This window comes from Bos indicus, chromosome 13 (genome assembly GCF_029378745.1).
Source record: "Bos indicus isolate NIAB-ARS_2022 breed Sahiwal x Tharparkar chromosome 13, NIAB-ARS_B.indTharparkar_mat_pri_1.0, whole genome shotgun sequence".
Classification (NCBI taxonomy): Eukaryota; Metazoa; Chordata; class Mammalia; order Artiodactyla; family Bovidae; genus Bos; species Bos indicus.
The window spans coordinates 62,552,660-62,580,370 of record NC_091772.1 but is presented as its reverse complement, the minus strand read 5'-3'; the positions used below and the strand labels follow the sequence as shown (position 1 = coordinate 62,580,370).

The window sequence follows — 27,711 nt, the reverse complement described above, 5'->3', positions numbered from 1 at the left end:
ACAGAGGATGAGATGGTTGGATGGCATCATCGACTCTATGGACATGAGTTTGAGCAAGCTCTGGGAGCTGGTGATGGACAGAGAAGCCTGAAGTGCTGGGGTCCATGGGGTCACAAAGAGTTGGACATGACTGAGCGACTGAACTGAGCTGAAGGACCTACTGTATAATACAGGGAGCTATACTCAATACTCTGTATGACCTATACGGGAGAAGAATCTAAAAAAGAGTGGGGGTATGTATAAGTGTAACTGATTCACTTTGCTGCACAGCAAAACTAGCACTGTAAATCAATTATACTCCAATACATTTTAAAAAATTTTTAAGCGAAAAAGGAGACATTACAAGAGATTCTATAGAGATTCAAAGAATCCTAAGAGGCTACTATGAACAGCCATAATCTTAACAAACCGGACAACCTGAAAGAAATAGAAAAGTTCTTAGAAACATACAATTTTCCATGACTGAATCAGGGAAGAATAGAAAATGTGAGTAAACTGATTACTAGTAAGGAGATTGAATCAGCAATGAAAACTCTCCCAACTAAGAGCCCAGAGCCATATGATTCAGCAATTTTATCAATACTTCTGGAAATACTTCCAAAAAAAGTGAAATCACGGACTCAGAAAGATCTCTGCACCCCTATGTTTATAGCAGTATACTTGGAAACACTTAAATATACATTGATGGATGAATGGATAAAGAAATTATGGTATATATAATCTATCTATCTATATATATATATGTATATATATATACACACATATATACACACACAGAGAGAATATTATTTAGTCATTAAAAATGATGAAATCTTACTTTTTGTGACTACATGGCTGGCTCTTAAAGGCATTATCCTAAATAAAGTAAGTTAGAAAAAGACCTATACTGTGTGATCTCATTTATAATTAGAAACTAAAAATAAAAACAAATTCATAGAAAAAGAAATCAGATGTGATAACCAGAGGTGGAGAGTAGGAGAAGAGGGAATTGGAAGAAGATGGTCAAAAGTACAAACTTACAATTCTGAACATATGAATACTGGGGATGTAATGTACAACATGACAGCTAGAGCTAACAGTGATGCATGATATACAGGAATGTTGCTGACAGCAAATCCTAGGAGTTCTCATCACAATGAAAAAATGTTTTTCTTTTTTTCTGAATTTTTTATTGTACCTATAAGAGAAGATAAATGTTAGCTGAACCTATTGTCATAATCATTTCATAATACAGAGAAATCAAACCAATGCCTTCAATTTATATAGTGATGAATGTCAATTATTTCTCACTAAAAATGGGGGAAAAAAGATTGTTAAAATGTGTAAACCATTATTATGAGAGCTGACACTTCCTGCACCCTCTGTCTGTATGAGACAATGATGACAAGGTAGCTTGGGTAGACCTACCAGCTGGAAAACATGGTCTCTTAGTTGGGGAAACATTGAGGAGTGGCCCCCATTTACCAGGAGACAGCTCCTGAGCAGAGTTGTAGGGCTGAGGATTGAAACAGATGGAGGGAGAGAAGGAGTGATGTTCCAGCTGGTGGAACAGCCTGGACAAAGGCTCAGCACTGACCCAAGTGGGCTACTGCTCAAGAGAAGTTCTGAATTGTGAGACCTCCTTGTGCACTTTTGTGGGAGTTAGTTCAGTTCAGTTGCTCAGTCATGTCTGATTCTGTGACCCCATGAACCGCAGCACGCCAGGCTTTCCTGTCCATCACCAACTGCTGGGGTCTACCCAAACCCATGTCCATTGAGTTGGTGATGCCATCCAACCATCTCATCCTCTGTCATCCTCTTCTCCTCATTCCCTCAATCTTTCCCAGCATCAGGGTCTTTGCAAATGATTCAGCTCTTCGCATCAGGTGGCCAAAGTATTGGAGTTTTGCTTCAACATCAGACCTTCCAATGAACACCCAGGACTGATCTCCTTTAGGATGGACTGGTTGGATCTCCTTGCAGTCCAAGGGACTCTCAAGAGTCTTCTCCAACACCACACTTCAAAAGCATCAATTCTTCAGTACTCAGCTCTCTTTATAGTCCAACTCTCACATCCAGTATGACCACTGGAAAAACCATAGCCTTGACTAGACGGATCTTTGTGACAAAGTAATGTCTCTGCTTTTTAATATGCTTTCTAGGTTGGTCATAACTTTCCTTCCAAGGAGTAAGCGTCTTTTAATTTCATGGCTGCAATCACCATCCGCAGTGATTTTGGAGCCCCCCAAAATAAAGTCTGACACTGTTCCCACTGTTTCCCCATCTATTTGCCATGAAGTGATGGGACCGGATGCCATGATCTTAGTTGGTGGGAGTTAGGATTGTCGCAAAATACAGACTGAGAGGAAAACTCTCATCCCTTTGCTATGGCCAGCAGGGGGAAAACCAGCTCTGGAGAAGGCTGACTTCAAATGGAATCCAGCTTTGCCTCTGACCAGCTGTGTGGCCCTGGAGAAGTCACTTCACCTCTCTGAGACTCAGTTGCCACATCTACTCCAAGAACAATTCACTGCATCACTCAGTAGAAATCAGAATCGAGTGAGATAGAGTGTGTAAAGATTGAATATGGGATTTCTCAACACTGTTTGACAGTAATTCCAGTGTGTTGAGGCTGACATTCATCTTGTGCTCACCAGGTCTCAGACTCTGCTTAAGCATTTTCCACACATTGATTCATTCAATCATCACAACAGTGCAACAGGGAGGTTTTCCTGTTAAGTCCATTGGGGAGGTGAGAGAAGTGTGGTTCTAGTAAGTTGCCTGAGATCACACATCGGGACCTGCAGTGGCTGGGGAGAGGTGGCTGAGTACTGGAAGATGGGACATCACTGCTCTGAGCAAGTGATCCCATAGCCACGGCTTTAAATACTAGTCCTGCCACTTGCTACCCTGTAACCTCGGTATGTCACTTGTCCTCTATGAGCTTCAGTTTCCTCATCTGTACAATGGGGACAAGAGCAGAAGTGTGCTGTGAGGAGGTCATGTGGTCAGGTGTGCTGGGGAAGGCAGCCCTCCATCATGGTGGTGCTGTAGGGAAGCAGAGTGAGGCTGTCTCTATGACACCTCAGGTCACTTTCTAGCCCATCCTGGGCCTTAGTTTTCCTGCTTGTAAGACAAGGAGGTGAGGCTGGATAATCCCAAAATTCCCTTCCAACTTCGGATCCAGGTCTCTGCTTACCTGGTTGCACATATCCCACATCCCCCAAAATCCCAATGGAAGAATGCAACGGACCACACAGGAGGTGCTGAAAAGGCTCTTTATTGCTGGGGGTGGAGGGTGACAAGCATAGGGTGTCCTGACTGTGAGCACGAGTGTGTGAGAGTGTCCTTTGACTGGGCTCAGTTGTCACTCCTGGGGGATGGTGGCAGCACCGACCGTCCCAGAGGAAGACGGTACAGAGATTCAGTCACGTCCTGGAACCAGTCTGGAAGGAGACCCTGGTGTGAGGCATGGACACCCCAGGACCCTCACCTGCTCTTGGGTTCACCAGACATGGCTGCAAGAGTACCTTCCCCAAACCCTGGGAGCTCTGAGGCTTGGGGAGGGACTGGCACCTGTGTTTGGGGTCCTTCTCTGGCATCTGGCACTGAGCCCCATTCATCCCCTCACCCTCCCATCCCCGTCACCTTAGCAAAATGGCCAATGTGAAAAGACTGATCAGGGCCCAGAGGAGCCAGGGTTCAGGGCTCAGTGTATGATCAGGATCAGGGATCAGACTGAGATGTGATCTGGTCTCTATCTGTGACCAGTATCAGGGCTCAATCAACAACTGGAGTTCAAGTTCAGTCTGACTGTTCTGGGCTCAGTCAGGGAGCAGCATCAAGCACAATCTGTGTGTCTGATTAAGGGTCAGGAGTTGGTCTGTGACCGAGATCAGGGCTCAGTCTACCACTAGAGAAAGAGGAGAAGCCAAGCTTGTTTCTGCTTCTCCACAGGCCCCTGTGGGGGGGGGGGGGTCTCATCCTCTCTCAGCCCAGGGCCCTGGGCCCAGCCCTCACCAGCAGGTGGGCATCCCAGCGGTTTCCTCATCTGTGCACTTCAGATTTCCTGTTGGGTGGTGACCTGAGGTTCACCTGAGGGAACACAATTAGTAGCAGTTCTCAGGCTCCAGCACTAGAGAGCTGACTACAAATCAGACACCAGTGACTGCCACCCTCCAGCAGGTCAGACTTGACAGCCACGGGACCTCTTGTGTGTCCCTCTATCTCTCTGAGCCTCAGCTAGTTCATCTGTAAAATGCGTATGATGACACTACCCATCCCCACAGGGTCGTTGCAAGGATCCAGTGAGATAATATATAAGAAGCATAGAGCGATGGCCCAATGAACTAGGTCTGTGGCTATTTTCTAGAAGAACTGCCTCCAGGACCCTGATGCTTCACTCATCCCATTTCCGTTGCCCACAGCCCCAGGAACCCCAGCGATGCCAGAGACCCAGGTCCAGGCTGGGGGTGAAACCACATCTCCTCATAAGAAGGGAAATGGAAGGGGCGGTGTTTATCATCAATGCCTACTGGATATTAGGCTTTTTTTTAAACTATTCATCAGCTAAGCTGTGTTCATAATCTCCTTTCACCTTGGAGGAACCTGCGGCTCAGAGAGGTGGAGCCAGTTGACCAGGACTGCACAGTTGCTAAGTAGCAGATCCAGATCTGGCCCGTCCTCTTTCTCACATCATTCTGGGCAGCAGGTTCTGCCAGTGGGACAAAGGAGGGCAGTTGAAGCTCTCGAAGACCGACAGAGACCCTCAGTCCGCAGGGACCCCTTCAACCACACTCCTCCAGGGTCCCCTGACCAGACCTGCTGGTGCTATAGGCATAGAGTGGCATACCAGCCCCTGTGAGGCTGCAGAGGGAGCTGCTTCCCCAGGCTGTGGCTTACCAATGAGTTTCTTAATACACTCTGTATCCAGGCTTTCAAGGAGTTCACGGATTCGTGGGCACAGCTGACGGTCACACAGAGCCAGGGAAAGAGAGACACACAGAGAGAAACAGAAAGAGGGAAGAAAAGAAAGAGGTGAGGAGGTGAGGAGGGAGAAGAGAAATGGGAGAAGTTAGAGGACTGGTTATTACCTGCTATGAGCACCCTGCCCGCCACCCATGCTCACTACTTGGGGCCTCAGAACTTCTGACCCTTAGGAGTCTGCTGCTGCTGCTAAGTCGCTTCAGTCGTGTCCAACTTTAGAGCCATGAAAACTTAGAAGGCCCATATCTGAGATCCAGAGGACACTAGAATCCTAAAAACCTCAGAACATTAGAATCCCAGTACCTTAAGTATCTAGACTATAAGCATCCCAGATCCCTGTGCTCTTAGAAACTTTGTCCTTTGGACTCTGAAACCTCAAGGGTCAAATGGGGCCCTGGGTACCGTAGAGAAGTGTTTTTCACAATTTTGTGTGTATACAACTCCTCAAGGATCTTGTTAAAATGCATTAATGAGCAGCAGGTCTGGAGTGGGACCTAAGGGTCTGCATTCTAAAAAATGCCCAGGGAAGGTCAGTGCTGCTGGTCTGACACCCACAGTTTGAGCAGCGATCCTCCAGTTCAGTAAATCTCAGGGCCTCCTGGAGGATAAAAAAAAAAAAAAAAGCAACACAACAACCCAGATTCCTAGCCCCCTTCCAGAGTAAATAATCTAGAATCTTTGGAATTTAGGGCACATGGTACATACAGTTTTGTATATGATACATAGGAATCTGACCTATGGTGTATGTAGTTTTGGTATTTAAATAAATTAAGTAAAGTTGTACTGAAATAAGAAAAATATTAGCTAAAAGGCCTACTGGCAGTGCATGGATATGGCAAATGGTTCAAGTGTGGGACCCAGTGATTTCAGCTCATGCTGGGCCCTCTTCTCCTCCCCAGGCCAGGCTGAGCGAAGCAGGGTGGGGGGAATGGGTAACAACTGACAACTCAAAGGGAAGTTGGCCCCTCAGAAAGGAAGGTGCCCAGAGAGTACAGCCCACCCATGGAATGTCACAGCTGCCACCACCAGGCCTGACTCTGCAGCCCCAAGAGTGGGGGACTCACCTCGTGCTGCACTACAGAGGACACCAACTGTCTTACAAGGTTGACTCCAAAGTCCACAACATCGTTGAGCAGTCCAGGGCGCCTGGAGAAGAGAGGAAATTGATAAAGGTTGGTGAATGGTAGAGCACCTTGAAGTCAGGTGACTTGAGCCTCTACCCAGGGGGATCATCACTTAGAACTCCATGGTTGACCAGCAGCCCACCCAGTAGCTCATTAGAGTCTCATCACACACCTCATCCTTCCATCCATCTATCCATCCATCCATTCTTTTATCCATCCATCCATCTAGCCATCCATTCATTTATTCCTCAGCACATATTTACAGAATACCAAATGTGCTGGGAACCCAGCCTGACTGGGGCACAGTGATGAACGAAGCACAAGCAGCTCTATTGTGATACCTAAATATTAGAGCCCAAAATGCTCGTTCTGAGTTTCCTGTAACATCTTATGGAGAACCCCAAATAAATTTTTTGGCCAACCCCATATTAAACAAGCTTCCCTAAGGCTGGCTCCTTCCTACCTCAGCATACCTCTCACCACCTGAGGGCAGCCCTCCCTGACTGCTTGCCTAAGGAAGGACTTTGCAACACTTTGTACTATAGCATTCTGTTAAGCGTGCTGCACTACTCAGGGATCTTTGCCATCTGAAATTCCCCGTGTGAGCCCTTTATTGCTGTACTGAATGCTCTCCTGTCTGCCTTCCCCTCAAGAGACTAAGCTCCACGAGAACAAGCTCCTTGCCTGCAGTCACCAACAAATTCCTCAGAGCTCAGAATGGCGGCTGCCTCACGTGGAGCAGCTGCTCCACACATTTTTGGCTGGAAGAATAAATGAAGTAAACATATGATTGAATATATAATGACAACTTGTGACAGGTATTCAGAAGGGGGAGAGTAGATCTGGAAAGAGAAAATAAGAGGAACCTAGTTTTAGACCCTGAATGATGAGATGTACATAGAGATGGATGGGGGATAGGTGTTCTAGGTGCCAGAGCAGCCCATCAGAGGTCTTGAGTGGAAGGAGTTTTTCTGAGACTCAGAGCAAAACTAGCGTGTTTAGGGCAGAGTGGCCAAGAGGGAGAGCACAGTGATATGAGGGTGGACCCCGATCAGGCAGAGCCTAGATGGCCCTGGGAAGGCCTGAGATTCCACCCAAAGTGGAGAGAAAGGCCCCCTGAGGGTTTGGAGCAGCAGAGTGGAATGCCATTTCAGAGATACGGTCACTGAGACCCAGAAGGATATGATTTCCTTGGTGCTGGAGGCTGGGCAGTGTCCAGCAGAGCTCAGGCATTTGGACTTACAGTCTTTCCAAGTGATGGTAGGCTGCAGAGCCTATCTTTGGTTTTGGAGGGTTTCTAGGCAATCTATGATCAGACCCCTTCTTAGAGCAGGATGGACTGACCTCTACTCATGGCTCAATCTTGACACCTGCCAAGGCCAACCTGCCCCACTCTTCAGCTTCCAGACCACTTCTCCTCTCCCTGCCAGGACCAGGATCGGCCCTTTTCTCTCTACCTTCACCCCTGGACTAAGCCTGCTCTTTCAAGCACACAGTTTAAGATCTAGATTTTGTTGGTTACTGGAGAGCAGTGATTTAAATGGAGAGAATTAATTTTTCACCATCTCATTTTGGGAATCTTCCATTGAGTGGAAGATGATTAGGGCAGTCTGAAATTAGAGCCCAAGGCAGAGATTACTCTTCTTGCCCACTCTTAACTAGAGGCAAGAAGGTAAACACAGTATATTATCATTATTATTTTTTGAGGGACAGTGTATAATAAGAGAAGGGTCAGTTCTTCAAGTAGATGTAACAATGCTAAATGTGCATGCAAAGAGTATCAAAAACCATGAAGCAAAACAAATAAAGCTGAAAGGTGAAATACACAAATTCATAGAAATGGTTTGAGAGGTCGACACTCCTGTCTTAGTAATGGGAAGAACCAAGTGACAGAAAATCAGGATGGATATTATTATTACTGAAAGCTTAGTATGTGCTTGGCCAAATATTCTCTGAGTATGCTAAACACTTGCATTTTCTCATTTGGTCAACATAGTAGCCTATGAGTTGGGTAATGTTGCCAACTTTAGTATACAGATGTGATCCCTGAAGCTTCTATAGGCTAAATTGATTACAAAGACCCACGTGAGTGGGGAAGGAAATGGCAACCCACTCCAGTGTTCTTGCCTGGAGAATCCCAGGGACGGGGGAGCCTGGTGGGCTGCCGTCTATGGGGTCGCACAGAGTCGGACACGACTGAAGCGACTTAGCAGCAGCAAGTGAGTGGCAAAGCTAGCTTGACTCCAGAGCCTGAACTCTCTCCTTTTTTTTTTTTTTTTAACCATACTCTGCTCCTTCCAAGGTTAGAAATAAAGCTGAAATTATGGGTCCCAGCTCCTCTGGAATTCCTTGCTCTGCTGAGATGTGTGGGCCTCACCTGTGCAGCACCGTGAGTGAGATGCTTTCTGGATTGTTGGGGCATTCTCCCACGACCACCCTGGAGTCACCAGTCTCAGCATCTGTTTCAATGCTGACACTAGTTTGGAGGTCCACATTGAGGTCCAGTTTGACAATCTCACCCAACAGAGGCCTACAGGGAATAAGATTCACAGTGAACAGAGGTGGAGTCTCTTCACATTGCCCACATGAGTCTCTCTCTCTAGATGGCCATTGCATGGGATGTCTATGGATAAAGTCAAGAGTGTGTACATTTTTTATGGAACCTGCATTCTTACATTACGTATTACTTCTCCTGGCCACATGGGTTTGGCTTGTATGAAATTTCTATACAGTATCACACCAATAAATAAAATAAAAATAATAGTTTACATTTCTTGAGCACAAACCCTGTGTTAGTATTTCACAAAACTATTTCACCTCGATTAAGGCTGTTAATCTTGAGCGCAGAACCATGACAGAGAAACACTATCATTATCTCTACTTTCAGCGTGAGGAAACGTTTGGTATAGAGAGGTTAAGTAACTATTCCAAGATCTCATATGATAGTTAAATGATGAAATCACAGTGCACTTAATTTATAAAGACTCTTCTACACATCTGCATTTTCCTTTCTCTTTCTATTTATAAAGTAATTAAAATACTTGGAAATTATAGTTTCCATATAATTTTCTCATGCCCTTCATTACGACCTGTACACTACTATATGGCCCATACTGGTCACTGCTACTTAAAGAGAATCTTGAGAGGAAAAAATGATGCTAGAGGAAACTTTGCTGAAGTGTTAAAAATATTCATGTCTTCTCAAATTTTCAACTTTTATCATTAGATTAAGTTTTATGATTTTGGAAATATATTTCAAAAAAAATATATTCCAAAAAATATTCCAAAAAAAATGGAGGATTTTTTAAAAAAGATTTCATTCTGGGCAATGTTTCTTAGAACAATTTAAAGGTTAGGATTTAGGAGTTGCAAAGGCCTCCTTATTTTACTGATTGGGAGACCAAGGCAGCAGGGTGGAAAAGTGCCTGATTCCAGATTGGACCTATTGGCCATACCTCACTGCCTCTCCCAACCCTCAGATTCCAAGGCTACTCACAGGCTCACGGTGACGTCAGCGGTGATGGGGATCGACACGTCAGCGCTGTTTTCAGAAGTCGCTTCGAATGTGATATCCGGGACCTGGACGTTCCTGATTCTCACCCTGTGTAAAAACCACAGTTCACACCTGTCACTCCTGCTGACCACCTTTGCTGGGCTCTTCTCTGCCAGCGTTGTGCTGAGTTTTGAGCCTCATGGACCTTGCCTGCTTTGGTCTTCATGAGAGCCCTGCTCAGGGGTTGGATTCTTTCCAACCCCTGGATGGATGGCGTGGCAGACTGAGGCTCAAACGGCTGTGATTTCCCTCACCACGCCAAGAGTAAACGTGAGGCAGAGCCAGAATTTTTTTTTGATTGGCGTATAGTTGCTTTAGAATGTTGTGTTAGTTTCAGGTGGGCAGCAGAGTGATTCAGATAGAGCTACGTATATTTATAGAGGTAATTTTATTTCAGGTTCTTTTCCCTTATAGGTTATTACAAAATACTGAGTATGGTTCCCTGTGCTATATAGTCGGTCCCTGTTGGTTGTTTACTGTATATAGAGTAGTGTGTATATGTTAATGCCTGGAGTAGGAAATGGCAGCCCATTCCAGGATTCTTGCCTGCACAGTCCTGTGGACAGAGGAGCCTGGCGGGCTATGGTCCATAGGGTTGTAAGGAGTTGGACATGACTGAAGCAACTTAGCAATGTTAATGCCAAACTCCTAATTTCTCCCCCACATTGCTTTCCCTTCTGGTAACCATGAGTTTGTTTTTATGTCCACGAGTCTGTTTTATATAAGATCTTTTCTATCATATTTTAGATTCCACATATAAGTGGTATCATATGGTACTTGTTTTTCCTTTGTCTGACTTACTTCATTTAGTATGATAACCTCTATGTCCATCTTTTTGTTGCTGCAGATAGCCTGATTTCATTCTTTTTATGCAGAGACAGATTTTCAACCCAGAACTGCCTGACTTTAAGACATTATGTGTGGAGCCACCTCTGTGGTGTGAATTCTAGTTTTCTCTCTGCTGAGGCCATTCAGACTTTTATACGCAGCTATATTCAGAGAAGAAAAGTCTTATTCCTTAGAAAAGGAACTTTAGGCATCAGCAAACAGATAGAGGTGAGAGAGAAGAGAACCTTCACCCTGACTCTGAAATCACAGAATGGGAGGGTCCAGACCCATGAGATGCTCACAGGCCCTGCAGCCCTGACTCTAATTTTCCCAGGCTCTGGTAGAGCTTGCCTCAGACTGCTTCTGCTCTGCAAGAACACACAAGGTTTATTCATCTTTCTTTCTTTTATATTAAACTTACCTCCCCAGAGATATGTATTCTCTTTTATGGGAACAAAGATCTCCAACATGAAGCATCAACTCACCCTGTAAGCCTGTTCACTACTTGAAAAATTCTAGAAATGAGTCCTTCCAACGAATTCTCAGTTTGCTGGGTCTCCTCCACAACATCGTTCAAACACCTGGATTCCAATTCAGTCTTCAAATTCTGAAAGATAACTGCAAAAGCAATCTCCATTTAGCGTAGTATACAACTTAAGAAGCAGCTCCTGGGCAACAGGCACTAAACGAGACTACTTGCCTATGTTATTTCATCTTATAACACCTCCATAAAATAGATATTACTATTATCTGCACTTTCAGATGAGGAAATAAAGGATCAAAAGATTAAGAAATGGACCAAAGTCACACAGCTAGGAGACCTTGCTCCTGGTATGCTACCTTCATGCTAATATATGCTCATCATTTCAACAAAGCAATCAATCCACTATTGAGCAGGCAATAGATATTGATTGCACATCAGCTTCTAGTAGTGAAGATTAAGGAGATGCTCATACAAACAGAATAAACTGAGAATAAAATAAGAAATGGAAAATGTAGAGTCAAAGAAAAAACATGGCTCTAAATTATTAAAGTGGCAAGTAGGAGCCCTGGATAACAGGCCTAGAAAGCAGTGATTCATTCAGGAGCAGGAGGACAGAGTCCTAACAGAGGGTCTTTCAGAGAAAAGAGGGATTTGATAGAGGAAGTGGCATGGCAGATGTAGAATGGCACAGTTGAAAAGAGTTCAGAATATACATGTAGAAAGGAATTCAAATGAGAAACAGGAAGGCAACAACGAGCTCAGAAAAAACCACACAAAAGGCTACAGGAAAGGATATGTAATCAGAGTACTCCACTTTGGCTCTGCAATGGACAATATCTACCTAATTATAATGATGGAAACAGAGGCGGAAACTCCGTCTGGTCCTATAGATAATCCAGACACTTCTGCTTCTGAGCTCAGTTTTGTCAGCACTGAAACTGGAAAGTGGGTCCCTCCTATATCTTTGACATTTGCCCAAGCCCTGGCAAGGTTTGAAAGGCTGTCATATGCAGAAATTAGTTTCTCCTATAAAGCATGTTTGTCAGGGTGCTGGGAATGTTTCCAGAAATTGAAAAGAAGGCCAAGTTTTTTCAAGAAATCAGAATTACAAGGAAATGTGATTAATTAGAAAGGTAGGTAATTTTACAGCTATCTAGGCTAGGTAGGAATCCTTTTCCAATTAGTTAATACGAAGTACTAAGTAAATTGAATGGCCCAGCAAAAGAATATGGTATAAATATAAGTAAAATATTTAAGTAATTAGCCATAATTATGAAATTATGAAAAAAAATGAATGAATTCTTTCAGAATTAGAGAAAAGTTAACTGACATGAATTCTAACCTTTCATCTGTGAGACTGGCAAAAAATTCAGTTGTTCAAACCAGTGCTGTCAGGGAAGTAGAAAAAAAGGTAATCTCATAGGCTATTGGAGAAAATGTTAGCATCGGGTATTATTATTTGTCAATATCTGCTGTAACTTCAAATATGCATAGTTTTGAACTTTTGAAATGTCACTTTTAAGAATTTATCCTATGAACATATTAGGAAAGTTTACTGTGATAGAAGATGGCATCACCGACTCAATGGACATGAGTTTGTGTAAACTCCGGGAGTTGGTGATGGACAGGGAGGCCTGGCATGCTGCAGTTCACAGGGTCGCAAAGAGTCGGACACGACTGAGCGACTGAACTGAACTGAAGATGTAAAGTGATATTCAGTTAATCTTTGCTTGTTTCTAGAAAAATAATAAACAATGACCCAGGCACCAATTAGTCATCTCTCTTAGTAAACAACCGATAAAGAGAGGCCCTGCTACAGCCTCTGGTGATATAGGCACAGTATTTAGCAGGAAGCTTCCAGGCGCCACTGACCGTCCCTGTTGTTAACTCACTTTCAATTGTACTGTCAAAGGTACCAAGTCCTCTCTCAAGACCAGATATCAGCCTCCTCAGAACATCGTTGCCACGAATGTCAAGAAGAGATTCTGAGGTCCCAGCGAGCAGGCCGCACAAGAGAACAAGTTTCCAAAGCTGAACCATCTTGTCCTGACACCTGGACAGTCATGGGAGGAACAGGAGTGAGAATTATCCATAGGGAAACGGGATCTTGGATGAGCACCTTTGACTCTTACACTCAGTGCTTGGGTTGTTTCCTCTCTTTCAGATGGGCAAACCAGGTCAGAAAGCTAGAGCAACTCACCCAGAGATAAACGACTAGTGAATGAAAGAGCTACTATTTGAAAAATGATGCCTGACTCCAGGTCAGAGCTCTTTACCACATGCTGGCTTCTCTGCCTGGAACATTTCTCTCTTCTTTTCATTTTTACCTGAGTCACTTCCTACTGACTCTGCAAATTCAGTAAGATATCATGTCCTCTAGGAAGATCACTCTAGACTCTCCCCAGCGTCTAGGTTAGGGGCCCCCACTCCACCATCTTGCTGCCTTCATTGTCTGACCACATCCTGGGTACCAGTTAGGGAAGACTTGGCTGCCTTTCCCATCAGGCTGTGCACCCCTTAGAGGAGGGATTGTGACTTATATCACTATTGAATTCATTACACATAGTAAAAACCCTGCTCCTCGCTCAACACAACAAAATAAAGTTAGCTGAATAAAAGTATGAACACATAAACGGACACCACATCATGAGTCAGCTTTTCATGTCAGTTTGGCACTTCTCCTAGTTGAATCCATTTTTCAATTGACGCTAGTCAAGATAATTGAGTTAGACCGATCCCTCTGCCTCCAGCCCCCAAAGCCTTCTGAAGGCCTTAGGTGGGGTGACATTAGGTGGAAAGCCCGCCAGTCACAGGTTTGGAGGAAAGTACTTACAGAGTCCTTGCTCCCCTGCACAGCCTCCTGAATTCCGCTGGGTGCTGAGGCCCTTATATCTCCCGATGGCGGTGGGGTGGGAGGCTGCCCCTGGAAACAAGCCCTGCATCCAGAGCCATCCAAGGAGACTCCAATGAAAATAACCCCTGTCCAGAGTGAATAGAGAGAGACTTCCGAAGCAAAGGTCACCCAGGATGATTGAATTGGAATAAGTGGATATGGAGAGGACTTTGTGCCAAGACTAAGAGCATATTCTTGTGCTGCCAAGAAGGCAGCCATTGTAAGTGGGGGCTGGGATAAAGACCGAGAATGGATGAAGTGGAGAATGTTCTGGTAGAAGGACTTATGGTGATCATCCAGCTTCAGTCCATCAGGATTTGGAAACGCAGGCTCAGAGGGAAATTATGATACTATTCGATCAGTATTTGGAAACCAGCTTGAGGTCCCCCAGTAAGACAGGGATAGATATGGGGCTAGAATTGTGGCCCACAGAGTCAGGGTTGGTGACCAGTGAGGTCATTCTTCCCAAACCTTCTCTTATGTCTGAGTGCTCTCCATAAAATCCCTCACAGTGGAGCCAGCTTTGGAGCAAATGTTTTCAGTTCAGGACCACCCACCGCTGTCTGCCTACTCCATTTAGTCAGTAGAGTTACTCCTGTGAGTGAACAAAATCTGCCTCCATATATACCCTCATGTATGCAGGATTCCTATGCACACTTGCCCCCAACACATCTACTCTCAGTGCAGTGGCCAGAGGTTGAAGCACTCAGCTTCAAAACAACATCCTTATCATGGCCTTGTGGCACTGTTCACTGCCACCCCAGACTCATCCGCCTCTCCTTCCATGGTCTTATTGTCTTCCTTCTGTTCCAGAAAGATGTCCCTTTCTGACTTTGACCTCTACACAAACCATTCCCTTTTCCCAGAACTCGCCTGCTTAGCTGTCCCTGGCTCTCGACATCCCCTCGCAATCTCTGTGACGGCTCACCTGAGGTGGTCCCTCCCCATCTTCCCCGAGCTCCGCTTCTTGCTGGCTTCTGTCACAGCAGATCATTATCATTTGACTTTTCCCCTTGTTCTCTGCCCTCAGCAAGCTGTTACCACCCTTTCCTCTAGGGCTTTCCTCTCATGTGGGTCCCAAGACTCTGTCCTGGCTCTAGAATGCTCCAAGCATCTCTGTAGCATCTTATAAGGCCATCCACTCCCTGATAAGGTGGTGAGGGTCCCATCCTTAGAGATGCTTGGTAATTTGACCAGATGACCGCTAATATCCTGTGTGACTTGATGTGACTGTGAGCCATGATTCAAAATTTCCTTGGTCTCTCAATTGAAGATCATTGTGGCACATTTGTATGACTCTTGCTCCTAGCTTTTTTTTCCTCCCTGAGTCTGGCTGCCCCATGGGTATATGGTTCCCTCAGGCTTCCTGCCTCTTTCCTTTTCTCACCAGCCTGTCCTCCCAAGACCCACATCCACCTGGCCATGGACTCCTGGAGTCACACTGGCTGGCACTGGCCAGTTTTCATCACAGACCACACCCAGAACAAAGCCAGCTTTTTTTGTCCTCTGGGGGCAGCAGTAAGTGGCATTCATCAGCCATGATGCCCAGCTCCCAGTAGGGGCAGGTGAGTGCCAAGGCCTGGGCTTGGCACTGCAGGTCCACTTTCCCAACTGGTGCTCAGGACAACTCTGTGAGGAGGTTCAGAAAGCCCAACTTTCCAGTTGAGGAAACAGAGGTTTAGGGAAAGGAGGTGACTGGCCCAGGTCTCAGGGCCCAGAATTTGGGTCCCCAGGGAAGGACATTTCACACACATCACATTGAGGCCAGCTGGTGGGTCCTTGGACTTGAATACCCTGTTTATTCTTTGACCTCTGCTGTTTGAGTTGGTTGTAATGCCTGGTGCATGGGGCCCCTGTCAACCTGGAACACCTCGTCTGGGAAGTGCAAATGCATGCCCACTTGGCATTAGGTTGGGAGCACCTGCTAGTCACCCAGGGTCATCTCCTCCATTTGCCCACCTGCATCTCAGTAGAAACCTGGAACCCTGTCCTGGACATGATAGCAGCCAGGAGAATGTAGGGGTAAGTCCAGAGGTTTTGGGAGTTAGCTTTCCTCACCCTGACTCTGGTCCCACCATCAAAGCACAGGGCAGGTGCCCAAGCCTAAGCCTGGGTCATGGAGAACCCTATCCAGCAGAGCCTAGGGCCCGTCAACAGACCACCCTCCCAGACTGTCTGTGCCCAGTTCTGCAAATATCTGAGGCCCCTCTTCTCCTGGTTGTGGGCACAGAGCTGAGAGCTGTGCAGAAACCCTGTGCAGAGAGTTGTCCCTGCTCAGGACACAGCCCAGGGGACTGAGTGTGATATAGTGAGCTCAGACCTGGTGTTGGCCCCAGGCTTCAGCTGGTAAAATAGGTAATCAACTTGTGTTTGGATCCTGGTGGCAAATGGAAATTAAAAGGGTACCAAAGGGCTGCTGCTCATACCCCGGCTCTAGTGCTGGGCAAGCTGAGTTTGAATCCTCTCCTCCTGTTACTGGCTGTGCAGCCTGGACAAGGAGCTTCATCTCCCTGAGCCTCAGGTCCCCTGTGTGTGAAATGGGACTAAAGATGGGATTCTCTTCCAGGTGTGTGGTGAGGATGTGGTGGGATAATGTGTATGAAGGGCTGAGCTTGAAGTAGGTACCTGATATGCAGTGACACCAGTGATGAAATGATGATGTCAGTTGCTCCTGTTGTCTGGTCACTTCACTCCCCTCCACCTTAAGTCTCCCATCTATATGTGGTCTAACCCCAGAGGATTATGGAAGAGACTAGGTGAGAAAATAAAGCCCTCAATACGCTTAATCTTAAGCAATGACTACTGCATTTCTTGGGCTTCCCTGGTAGCTCAGACGGTAAAGCTTCTGCCTGCAATGCAGGGGACCTGGGTTCGATCCCCAGGTCGGGGAGATCCTCTGGAGAAGGAAATGGCAACCCACTCCAGTACTCTTGCCTGGAAAATTCCATGGATGGAGGAGGATGGAGGTTACAGTCCATGGGATCACAAAGAGTCAGACACGACTGAGCAACTTCACTGACTGCATTTCTTATTTTTGTGTGCAATAAAGACTGAATGAGATAAAATAGGCTCAGGTCTCCAGTATACAAGTCTCCACAAATTCTGGCTCCCTTGGGTGATTGTGTATAGCTCTTGGCAGATGTGCTTCCTCTTAAACCTAAGTTTCCCTTCTGGGGCTAAGATAGCAGAGACAGTACTATGGTCTCAAATACGATCTGATTGAATATAGGGATTGGATGGGGCTTTATGTTAAGAAGCCTGCAGGGTGGGAGACCTGGGTTCGATCCCTAGGTCGGGAAGATCTGCTGGAGAAGGAAATGGCAACCCACTCCGGTATTCTTGCCTGGAGAATCCCATGGACGGAGGAGCTTGGTGGGCTACAGTCCACAGGTCGCGAAGAGTCAGACACGACTGAGCGACTTCACTTTCACTTTATGTTAAGAAGCCCTCGTTGGCAGCTCCTGAACTTGGAGGGAAGGATTGATTAGTGATGTCTGCCACAAGTTCAGGAGGGGAGAGTGGAGGCATTGTGTGTCTGCCACTGTCATATGACCTGTGTTGGCCCAGGTCATATCCAAGAGGCCCTTTAGCCAGCAATGGGCACACAAACACCACACGTTCATGGAGGGTGGGACTCTGGGACCTGCCTGGTGCTGGGAGAAGGAGATGAAGACCCTTATCTAGGTTCCAGTCTTGGCCAGTAAATAACCTGCTTTGTGACTTTGAGTAACATGTTCATTTTCTCAAAAGGTCTTAGTTGCTTCTAACTACAAAATGAACAGAGGTTCCCTGCTACATGGCTGACTCCTTGGGGCTCTGAGAGGTGGTCAGGAACATCTAAGGGATACTTGCTACATACCCACTTGCCTGGGCACCCCACACTCTTGTTTTGAGCATGAATTCCACCAACTCCTTGGGCACAGTGATAACCGCCCCCTCTCTGAAGCCATAAGGGCCAAAACCACTGGCTTCATGCCCAGGCTCTGACACAGAGTGGATTTGCAATAAATATTTATTAGAGCTTGCATAAGCATTTTTAATGCTGATTAATTAAAATGTCCCCACCCAGTAATCCGTGCTTTTTATTTGTAACAGTACAATAAGCTTGCTCTTAGGTCATCCTTGGGTGTGCATCCCAGAAGTTTTCCTTGTTGGTGGTGTGACAGCAGATAAATGTCATAACCTCTCTGAGCCCTGTTTTTTTCCTTTCAACCATGAAAACGAGCACTAGAATATCCTCTACCTTAGAAGAGCTGCTGGGGGCACTAAATGAGGAAATGTCAGTGGAGAGCCCAACCCAGCCCTGGCTGAGGAAGTTGGTCCATGAATAACAGAGGTCATCGTAATTACTATTTCTGCAGTACATGGTAGTGAGTGGTGACCTAAGGCAGCATTCAGGAGCCCTGGAAAATAGGGAGGGAGACAAGGGGGAGTGTGCACAGTTCTTGAAAGTATGATGAGGCTGTAAGCAAAGCAGAGTGCTGCCACTTACTAGCCTTATGATCTTTCCCTCTTAGAGACTCAGTTTACTCACCTGTGAATAGGGCAAATGGGTGTACTACACCACTGAACTGGTCTGAAGGGTACACAGTTAACATGCATAAATCTGGACCGCGGTCCCTAAAGATTAGCTCTCTTCCTCATCCACCGGAGAGGGAGCCCCACTAGGCAGGGATCTCGTCTGTTTTGTTCCCTGACATGTCCCCTGTGTCATAACAATGCCTTGTGATCGTAGCTGATGAACACATGCTCCCTGACGTGTTGTTGTCACTGTTATTATAACACACAGATCGGGGACTCTGCCCATGGGTGACCCTGAGGGAGAGCACGTTGCTCTGTTTCCAAGTACTTTCTATGCACGTCTGCCTCTCCCCAGACATGGGGCGCTTCTGCTGCATTAGAACCACCCCCCCCTTCTCTCTGGCCCACAGGTGACCACAGGTGACCACAGGTATGTGTATTGGCTAATGGTGTGGGCGGGCTGCCCCAAGATTTCTCTCCTACGTATGTTGCTCCAGCTGGTGGGAATGTAGCAAGTAGCCCCCAGACATTCCTGACCACCTCTCAGAACACCAAGGGGTCAGCTGTGTAGCAGGAGGCCTCTATTCATTTTGTAGTTAGAGGAAATGGAGACCCTAGAGAAAATGAATGTCTTTCTCAGAGTCACAAAACAGGTTATAAACTGAGCCAAGCCTGGAATCCAGATCAGGGTCCCTCCTCTACCCCACAGCACTAGGCAGGTCCCAGAGGCCCAACCTCCATGAACATGTGGTGTCCATGCCCCCATCACCGGCTGGAGGGGCCATTAGAGATGACCTGGTCCTGATCTGGCAAACATGCAGTCGTTCCACTCTCCCCTCTGAACTCAGGGCAGACATCACTAATCAATCCAGCCCTCCAAGCCCAGGAGTGCCTGGGAGGGCTTCTCTGCAGAAAGCTCCATCCAGTCCCTACAATTAATGAGGTGTACTTGATACCATAGTTCTTGGAATCTCTAACATGGTCCTGACAGGAAGCTGAGGCTTAGTGAGGAACTGCACCTCCCAAAGCTTATACACCAGTCACCAGGGAGCCAGAATTTATAGACACAGGTGTACTGGAGTCTGAGCCCATCTAGGTCATGTGGTCTTTATAGTGCACAAAATAAGAAATCTGGTTTCCATTGATTGAGGATAAAGCATATTGGATGCTTGATCTCCTCCCTTCGTCCTCTCCATAACCCTGTGCAGTGGGGTCATGTACAGGTGGGACACCTGAGGTGGAGGGGAGCGAAGTGACCGGACACCAGCAATAATTATAATATCATCATCACTGTTGTAACCATGGATTAGGAGCCTACACACATCATCCCTCCACATCCTGAAGGCACACCTGGGAGGAGAATCCTATACTTAGTCTCATTTTGTACACTAGGGACCTGAGGTTCAGGGAGATGAAGCCTCTTGTCCAGGCCATAAGCCAGCAACAGGAAAAGAGAGGATTAGAAAGCAGTCTGCCCGAATCCAGAACTGAGATCTGACCACCATCCCCTTCAGTTCAGTTCAGTGGCTCAGTCGTGTCCGACTCTTTGCGACCCCATGAATTGAAGCACGCCAGGCCTCCCTGTCCATCACCAACTCCCGGAGTTCAATCAAACTCATGTCCATCAAGTAGGTAATGCCATCCAGCCATCTCATCCTCTGTCGTCCCCTTCTCCTCCTGCCCCCAATCCCTCCCAGTATCAGAGTCTTTTTCAATGAGTCAACTCTTCGCATGAGGTGGCCAAAATATTGGAGTTTCAGCTTTAGCTTCAGTCCTTCCAATGAACATCCAGGACTGATCTCCTTTAGAATGGACTGGTTGGATCTCCCTGTACTCCAAGGGACTCTCAAGAGTCTTCTCCAACACCACAGTTTAAAAGCATCAATTCTTCGGCGCTCAGCCTTCTTCGCAGTCCAACTCTCACATCCATACATGACCACTGGAAAAACCATAGCCTTGACTAGATGGACCCTTGTTGGCAAAATAATGTCTCTGCTTTTGAATATGCTATCTAAGTTGGTCATAACTTTCCTTCCAAGGAGTAAGCATCTTTTAATTTCATGGCTGCAATCACCATCTGCAGTGATTTTGGAGCCCAAAAAAATAAAGTCTGACACTGTTTACCCATCTATTTGCCATGAAATGATGGGACCAGATGCCATGATCTTCGTCTTCTGAATGTTGAGCTTTAAGCCAACTTTTTCACTCTCCTCTTTCATTTTCATCAAGAGGCTTTGTAATTCCTCTTCACTTTCTGCCATAGGGTGGTGTCATCTGCATATCTGAGGTTATTGATATTTCTCTTGGAAATCTTGATTCCAGCTTGTGCTTCTTCCAGCCCAGCGTTTCTCATGATGTACTCTGCATATAAGTTAAGTAAGCAGGGTGACCATATACAGCCTTGACGAACTCCTTTTCCTATTTGGAACCACTCTGTTGTTCCATGTCCAGTTCTAACTGTTGCTTCCTGACCTGAATACAAATTTCTCAAGAGGCAGGTCAGGTGATCTGGTATTCCTATCTCTTTTAGAATTTTCCACAGTTTATTGTGATCCACACAGTCAAAGGCTTTGGCATAGTCAATAAAGCAGAAATAGATGTTTTTCTGGAACTCTTGCTTTTTCGATGATCCAGTGGATGTTGGCAATTTGATCTCTGGTTCCTCTGCCTTTTCTATAACCAGCTTGAACATCAGGAAGTTCACGGTTCACGTATTGCTGAAGCCTGGCTTGGAGAATTTTGAGCATCATTTTACTAGCGTGTGAGATGAGTGCTATTGTGAGGTAGTTTGAGCATTCTTTGGTATTGCCTTTCTTTGGGACTGGAATGAAAACTGACTTTTCTAGTCCTGTAGCCACTGCTGAGTTTTCCAAATTTGCTGGCATATTGAGTGCAGCACTTTCACAGCATAATCCTCAGAATTTGGAACAGTTCAACTGGAATTCCATCACCTCCACTAGCTTTGTTCGTAGTGATGCTTTCTAAGGCCCACTTGACTTCACATTCCAGGATGTCTGGCTCTAGGTCAGTGATCACACCATCGTGATTATCTGGGTCATGAAGATCTTTTTTGTACAGTTCTTCTGTGTATTCTTGCCACCTCTTCTTAATATCTTCTGCTTCTGTTAGGTCCCTACCATTTCTGTCCTTTATCAAGCCCATCTTTGCATGAAATGTTCCATTGGTATCTCTTATTTTCTTGGAAAGATCTCTAGTCTTTCCCATTCTGTTGTTTTTCTCTATTTCTTTGCATTAATTGCTGAGGAAGGTTTTCTTATCTCTCCTTGCTATTCTTTGGAACTCTGCATTCAGATGCTTATATCTTTCCTTTTCTCCTTTGCTTTTCACTTCTTTTCACAGCTATTTGTAAGGCCTGCACAGACAGCCATTTTGCTTTTTTGCATTTCTTTTCCATGGGGATGGTCTTGATCCCTGTCTCCTGTACAATGTCACGAACCTCCATCCATAGTTCATCAGGCACTGTATCTAACAGATCTAGTCCCTTAAATCTATTTCTCACTTCCACTGTATAATCATAAGTGATTTGATTCAGGTCATACCTGAATGTTCTAGTGGTTTTCCCTACTTTCTTCGATTTAAATTTGAAGTTGGCAATAAGGAGTTCATGATCTGAGCCACAGTCAGCTCCTGGTCTTGTTTTTGCTGACTGTATAGAGCTTCTCCATCTTTGGCTGCAAATAATATAATCAATCTGATTTTGGTGTTGACCATCTGGTGATGTCCATGTGTAGAGTCTTCTCTTGCGTTGTTGGGAGACAGTGTTTGCTATGACCAGTGCATTTTCTTGGCAAAACTCTATTAGACTTTGCCCTGCTTCCTTCTGTATTCCCTTGGTACCCTTTTAATTTCCTTTTTGCCACAGGGATCCAGGTACCAGGTCATTTATCCATTTCGCAATGAGGCAGCAGAAGCCTGGGGCCAACTCCAGGTCTGAGTTCATTACATCACTCTCCACCCCCTGGGTTGTAGTCTTGAGGTGAGAACAAGTCTCTCCACAAGATTTTCCTCACATCCCTCAGCTCTGTGCCCACAACCAGGGGAAGAGGGACCTCAGGTGTGTATAAACCAGGCTCAGACAGTGTAGAGGGTGGTCTGCTGATGGATCCAAGGCTCTGCTGGATGTGGTCCTCCATGTCCCAGCACCAGGCTTGGGCACCTGGGCTGCTACCTTCTCCCTACTCTGTGCTCTGATGGTGGGACCATAGTTGCGGTGAGGAAGGCTAGCTCCTCAAGCCTCTAGCCCTACTTGTACTTTGTCCTAGCTGAGTTCATCAGGTTCCTACTGAGATGCAGGAGGGAGAACAGAGGAGATGGACACAGGTGACCCAGAGGACTCTGCTGGTGCTATAAGCCTGTAGCCAAGTGGGCACCCATCTGGGCTTCCTGGACCAAGTGTTCCGGGTTGACATGGGCCCAATGCACCAGGCATAACAACCAACTCAAACAGCAGCAGTCGAGGAATAAGTAGATATTCAAGTCCAAGGTCTTACCCGCCGCACCAGCTGGCCTCAGTGTGACCTGACCTTCCCTGAGGATGCAAATACTGGGTTCCTGTCCTTATAAAGCCTAGGCTAGTCACCTCTCTTCCCTGAACCTCAGTATGCTCAACTGGAAAACGAGGTTTTCCATACCTACTAAGTGTGTTGTCATGAGCACCAATGGTGAAGTGCACCTGCAGTGCCAAGCCATTCGCCCGGGCCACAGTCTCCCTAGACTTTCCAGCAAAGAGGTGAAAATGACGACCTCTAAGCTCTCCTGTGGCTTTGATGTCTGTTATGTTTCCAATGTGGTTGTGTGATCCTCGAGTAGGCATCAGATTGGAGCAGGAAGACTTGAGTCTACAAATGTGTTTTCAGGACTTCTGGAGGATTTGAATGGCAGGAGCTGACTCACACTGGCTTCAATAAAAATAAAAAATAAGAAGCGAGACACATATTTGAACTGGAATTTTTGTGGCAAGGAGGACTTCAGGCATACTTGGATCAAGGCACTATAACAATACATTGTTTTATCCCCTTTGTACAGCTTCTTTTTCTAGTGAGCTTTGCCAAAATATTTGTATATAAATAGTATCTTGAGGACAAAGCAGACCCAGGCAACATGTGAAGACCTAAAGCCCCCTTGTGAGTCATGAGATCTAGCTAAGAGTTTTTCATTTCTTTTACATTATCAAAGCACCAATATTAGTTTGGTTAATATTTTCAATTATTTTTCTCTTCTTATTTAATTTATTCCTGCTGTAATCTTTATTGTAGTCCTTCAGTGGTTACTTAGGGCTTAGTTATTCTTCTTTTGCTAATCCTTTAAGGTACAGAGGTAGATTGTTTATTGGGTTTTTCTTGTTTCTCTATGTAGGCATTTATTGCTATTCTTCCTCACATCTTAGTACTAGGGATATAATGTACAACATGGTAACTATAGCTAGCAGTGATGTATGATATACGGAAACTTAACAGAGAAAATTCTAAGAGTTCTGATCACAAGGAAAAACTGTTTTTTTTTTTTTATTGTTTCTATATGAGAACTTGAATGTTAACTTAACCTATTGCACAGAATCAAACTGCTGTCTTCAACTTATATAGTGATGAATGTCAAATTTTTCTGACCAATAAATGGGGAAAAGATTACTAAAAAAAATGTAAACTGTTCTTATGAGAGCTGAAGCTTCCTAAACCCTCTGTCTGTATGGGACAATGATGACAAGATAGCTTGGGTAGAGCTACCAGTTGGAAAACATGGTCTCATTGTTGGGTCAACATTGAGGAGTGGCCCCCACTTACCAGGAGACAGGTCCTGAGCAGAATGTTAGGGCTGAGGAGGCTTGAGAAGCTGGAGGGAGAGAAGGAATAATGACCAGGTAGATGGAACAGCCTGGACAAAGGCTCAGCACTGACCCAAGTGGGCTACTGCTCAAAAGAAGTCCTGAATTGTGAGACCTCCTTGTGTACTATTGTGGGAGTTGGTATTGTCACAAAATATAGACAGAGAGGAAAATTTTCATCCCTTTGCTATGCGAGGAGGGAAAGCGCCAGCTCCGACTTTAAATGGAATCCAGCTTTGCCTCTGACAAGCTATGTGGTCCTAGAGAAGTCACTTCACCTCTCTGAGACTCAGTTGCCACACCTCCTCCAAGAACCATTCACTGCATCACTCAGTAGAAATCAGAATTGAGTGACATACAGTGTATAAAGACTTAATACAGAATTTTTCAACACTCTTTGACAGTAATTCCAGTGTGTGGAGGCTGACATACATCTTGTGCTCACCAGAGTCAGACTCTGGTAAATCACTTTCCACTCATTGACTCATTTAATTCTCATGTCAACACAATGAGGGAGGCTTTACTGTTAACTCCGCTGGGCTGGATTGAGGACTGTGGTTCTGAGAGGGTAAGTAAATTGGCTGAGATCACACAGCTGGCAACAGCAGAGGCCAGGTCATGCTCAGCTCTGTCCAACCTCTCACCTCACGTGTATCAGCAACCCCGGCACAGCCTAAACTGATGTCTCTTGGGAGAGCTGGTCCAAGGGTCCCCCAAGTTGCCCCAGGGGCTCAAGGGCCCCCTGTGGTGACTTGACCTTGTGGGGCATCCTTCAGACAGAAGGCCCTTGAGTGAAGCAGCGCTGGTTCAGGACTCCGTGTGTTCACGACTCTCCCTTGAGGACGACAGTGGTTCTTCCCTCACAGAATTGCACACAGCACTGAGATGGTTCATGGTAACATGGGCAAATGTTCCCTGGCCATCTTGGCAGGAAAATCAGATGGCCTCCTGGACAGGAGAGGCGGGGGTCCCTGAGGTGATAGCCTGGGTCAGTCCTCTGCAGAGGTGACACAGCTGTGAGTAAAGGGCTCTGTGCTCCAGACTCCAGGGCAAAGGGGAAACTGAGGGCTTGCATGTTGAGAAGGGCCACAAGAGAATCCTCATCAGTCCTTGGTGGGAGAGATCAAGGCCAGGAGAGAGGGACCTACTGGGGGCTGGGGAGAGGTGGCTGAATACTGGGAGATGGGACGTCTCCTCTCTGAGCAAGGGATCCCATACCTGTGGGTTTGAAACCTGGTCCTGCCAGTTGTTACCCTGTAACCTCAATATGTCACTTGTCCTTATGAGCCTCAGTTTCCTCATCTGTCCAATGGGGACAAGATTGGTGTCTCCTGCAGAAGGGTCCTATGAGGAGGTCATGAGGTCAGGTGTGCTGGTGAAGGCAGCCCTCCAAGATGGCAGCGGTGTTAGCAGAAGCAGAGTGAGGCTGTCTCCACGTGACCTCGAGTCACCTTCTTGCCCATCCTGGGCCTCAGTGTTCCTATTTCTAAGACACGGAAGTGGGGCTGGATAATCCCAAAATTTCCTTCCACCTATGGATCCAGGTCTCCGCTGCCCTGATTGCCCATATCTCACCTTCCCTGAAATCCCAATGGAAGGAATGCAACAGGCCACACAGCAGGTGTAGAAATGGCTTTTTATTGCTGGGAGTGGAGGGTGACAAGCATAGGGTGTCCTGACTGCGAGGAGGAGTATCTGAGAGTGTCCTTTGACTGGGCTCAGTTGTCACTCCTGGGGGATGGTGGCAGCACCAACTCTCCCAGAGGGAGACGGGTCAGAGATTCACTCAGGTCTCTGGGAACCAAATCTGGAAGGAGACCCCAGTGTGAGGCATGGACATCCTGGGCCCTTACCTGCTTCTGCATTCACCAGGTACAGCTGCCACAGTGCTTCCCCCCAACATTGGGAGCTCTCAGGCTTGGGGGTGGGGGACTGACACCTGTGGTTTGGGGTCTTTCTCTGGCACCTGGCACTGACCCCTCCTCACCCCCTTACCCTCCCACTCCCTCACTAACAACAATGGCGGACGTGAAAAGACTGATCTGGGGCCATGATGAGTCAGGGTTTGGGGCTCAGTATATGATCATGATCATGGATCAGACAGATACAGGACAGATCTCTATCCATGACCAACATCAGGACTCAGTCAACAACTCGAGTGAAAGCTGTGTCTGACTATGTTCTGGGCTGTCAGGGAGCAGAGTCAAGTGAAGTCTGAGTGTGTGATTAAGGGTCAGGACTTGGTCTGTGACCGAGATCAGGGCTCAGGCTGCTACTAGATAAAGAAGAGAAGCCAAGCTTTGCTTCTGCTTCTCCACAGGCCCGTGTGTGTGTGTGTGTGTGTGTGTGTGTGTGTGTATGGTGGGGGCGGGGGGGCTGTTCATCCTCCCTCAGCCCAGGGCCCAGAGCCCAGACCTCACCAGCAGGCAGGCTTCACAGCTGTTTTCCTCATCTGTTTTATGGGTTTTCCTGTTGGAGTTTATAAACTTCCTCTGAAAGAACAAATTAGTAGCAGTTCTCAGGCTCCAGCACTGGAAAGCTGAATAGAAATCAGACACAAGTGGCTGCCACCCTCCAGGGGGTCTGACTTGACAGTCATGGGACCTCTTGCATGTCACTCCATCTCTGAGCCTCAGTTAGTTCATCTGTAAAATGGGTATGATGGTACTGCCAATACCCACAGGGCCTTCAAGGATCTAATGACATAGCATGTAGGAAGCACAGAGAAATTGCCCAAGGAACTGAACCTGTGGCTATTTTTAGAAGGCCTGTTTCCAGGACCCTGACACTATTACTCACTCCATTTCTGTTGTCCTGCAGCCCCAGCAACCACAGTCTTGCCAGAGACCCAGGTCAAGGAAAGCCCCCAGAGGCTAGAGGTGAAGCCACATCTCCTCATTAGAAGGGAAGGGGAAGGGGTCATGCTTATAAACAGTGCATACTGTTGCAACAATGCAATCTTTCTGCTCTTTCTTTAAATCCACTCATCAACTTGGCAGCATTTATAATCTCCTTTCACTTTAGAGGAAACTGAGGCTCAGAGAGGTGGAGGCAGTTGTTCCCCACCCACTCTTGTTAAGTAGCACATCCAGGATTTGAGCCCAGATCAGGCCCTTCTTTCTCACATCATTCTGGGCATCACTTTCTGCCAGCATGACAAAGGAGGGCAGTTGAAGCTCTCAGAGGGCCACAGAGGCCATCAGTCTGCAGGGACCCCTCTGGACATCCTCTCATGACTTCCTCAGGACAAAGGGTCCTCAGCTTCTCCAGGGTCCCCTGACCAGACCTGCCAGTGTTGCAGGCATAGAGCGGCTTGCGCCCTCCCCCCTCCCCCCGCCCCCGTGAGGCTGCAGAGGGAGCCCCCTCCCCGCTTCCCCAGGCTGTGACTTAACAATACGGTTCTTAACATACTCTGCATCCAGGCTTCAAGGAGGCTGCGGACTAGTGGGCACTCCTGAGGGTCACAAGGAGTGAAAGAGAGAAACACACAAAGAGAAATGG

General features: G+C 46.5%; 1 protein-coding gene, 1 long non-coding RNA gene and 1 other non-coding gene across 3 annotated transcripts; 1 reads left to right on the top strand and 2 right to left on the bottom strand.

Moving 5' to 3' along the window:
- Positions 1 to 3,243: 3,243 nt before the first annotated feature.
- LOC109567780 (short palate, lung and nasal epithelium carcinoma-associated protein 2A) lies at positions 3,244 to 13,924 on the bottom strand. Its single transcript, XM_019972802.2, has 9 exons — positions 13,788 to 13,924; positions 12,847 to 13,007; positions 10,956 to 11,088; positions 9,586 to 9,690; positions 8,467 to 8,619; positions 6,030 to 6,111; positions 4,882 to 4,945; positions 4,000 to 4,074; positions 3,244 to 3,425 (listed from the first exon to the last, which is right to left on the bottom strand). The coding sequence occupies exons 2-8, from the start codon at positions 12,992 to 12,994 to the stop codon at positions 4,040 to 4,042; spliced, it is 720 nt and encodes a 239-aa protein (XP_019828361.2). The 5' UTR covers positions 12,995 to 13,007; positions 13,788 to 13,924; the 3' UTR covers positions 3,244 to 3,425; positions 4,000 to 4,039.
- Positions 13,925 to 16,665: 2,741 nt separating this feature from the next.
- On the top strand, positions 16,666 to 16,738 carry TRNAC-GCA (transfer RNA cysteine (anticodon GCA)). The gene has a single exon. It is a non-coding gene; the product is annotated as a tRNA-Cys (tRNA).
- A 9,110-nt stretch (positions 16,739 to 25,848) lies between these two features.
- Positions 25,849 to 27,505, bottom strand: LOC139186401 (uncharacterized). The gene is made up of 3 exons (XR_011569945.1): positions 27,336 to 27,505; positions 26,631 to 26,702; positions 25,849 to 26,017 (listed from the first exon to the last, which is right to left on the bottom strand). It is a non-coding gene; the product is annotated as an uncharacterized lncRNA (long non-coding RNA).
- Positions 27,506 to 27,711: the final 206 nt, after the last annotated feature.

What these genes read in the sequence shown, in the direction of transcription:
- LOC109567780 (XM_019972802.2), bottom strand. Translation starts at nt 12,994, where the DNA reads ATGGTTCAGCTTTGGAAACTTGTTCTCTTGTGCGGCCTGCTCGCTGGG. An exon ending in GTAGTGAACAGGCTTACAGG is followed by an intron (nt 9,691 to 10,955) that starts GTGAGTTGATGC and finishes GTTTTTACACAG; the next exon opens with GGTGAGAATCAGGAACGTCC. An exon ending in TCACTCACGGTGCTGCACAG is followed by an intron (nt 6,112 to 8,466) that starts GTGAGGCCCACA and finishes TCTCTTCTCCAG; the next exon opens with GCGCCCTGGACTGCTCAACG.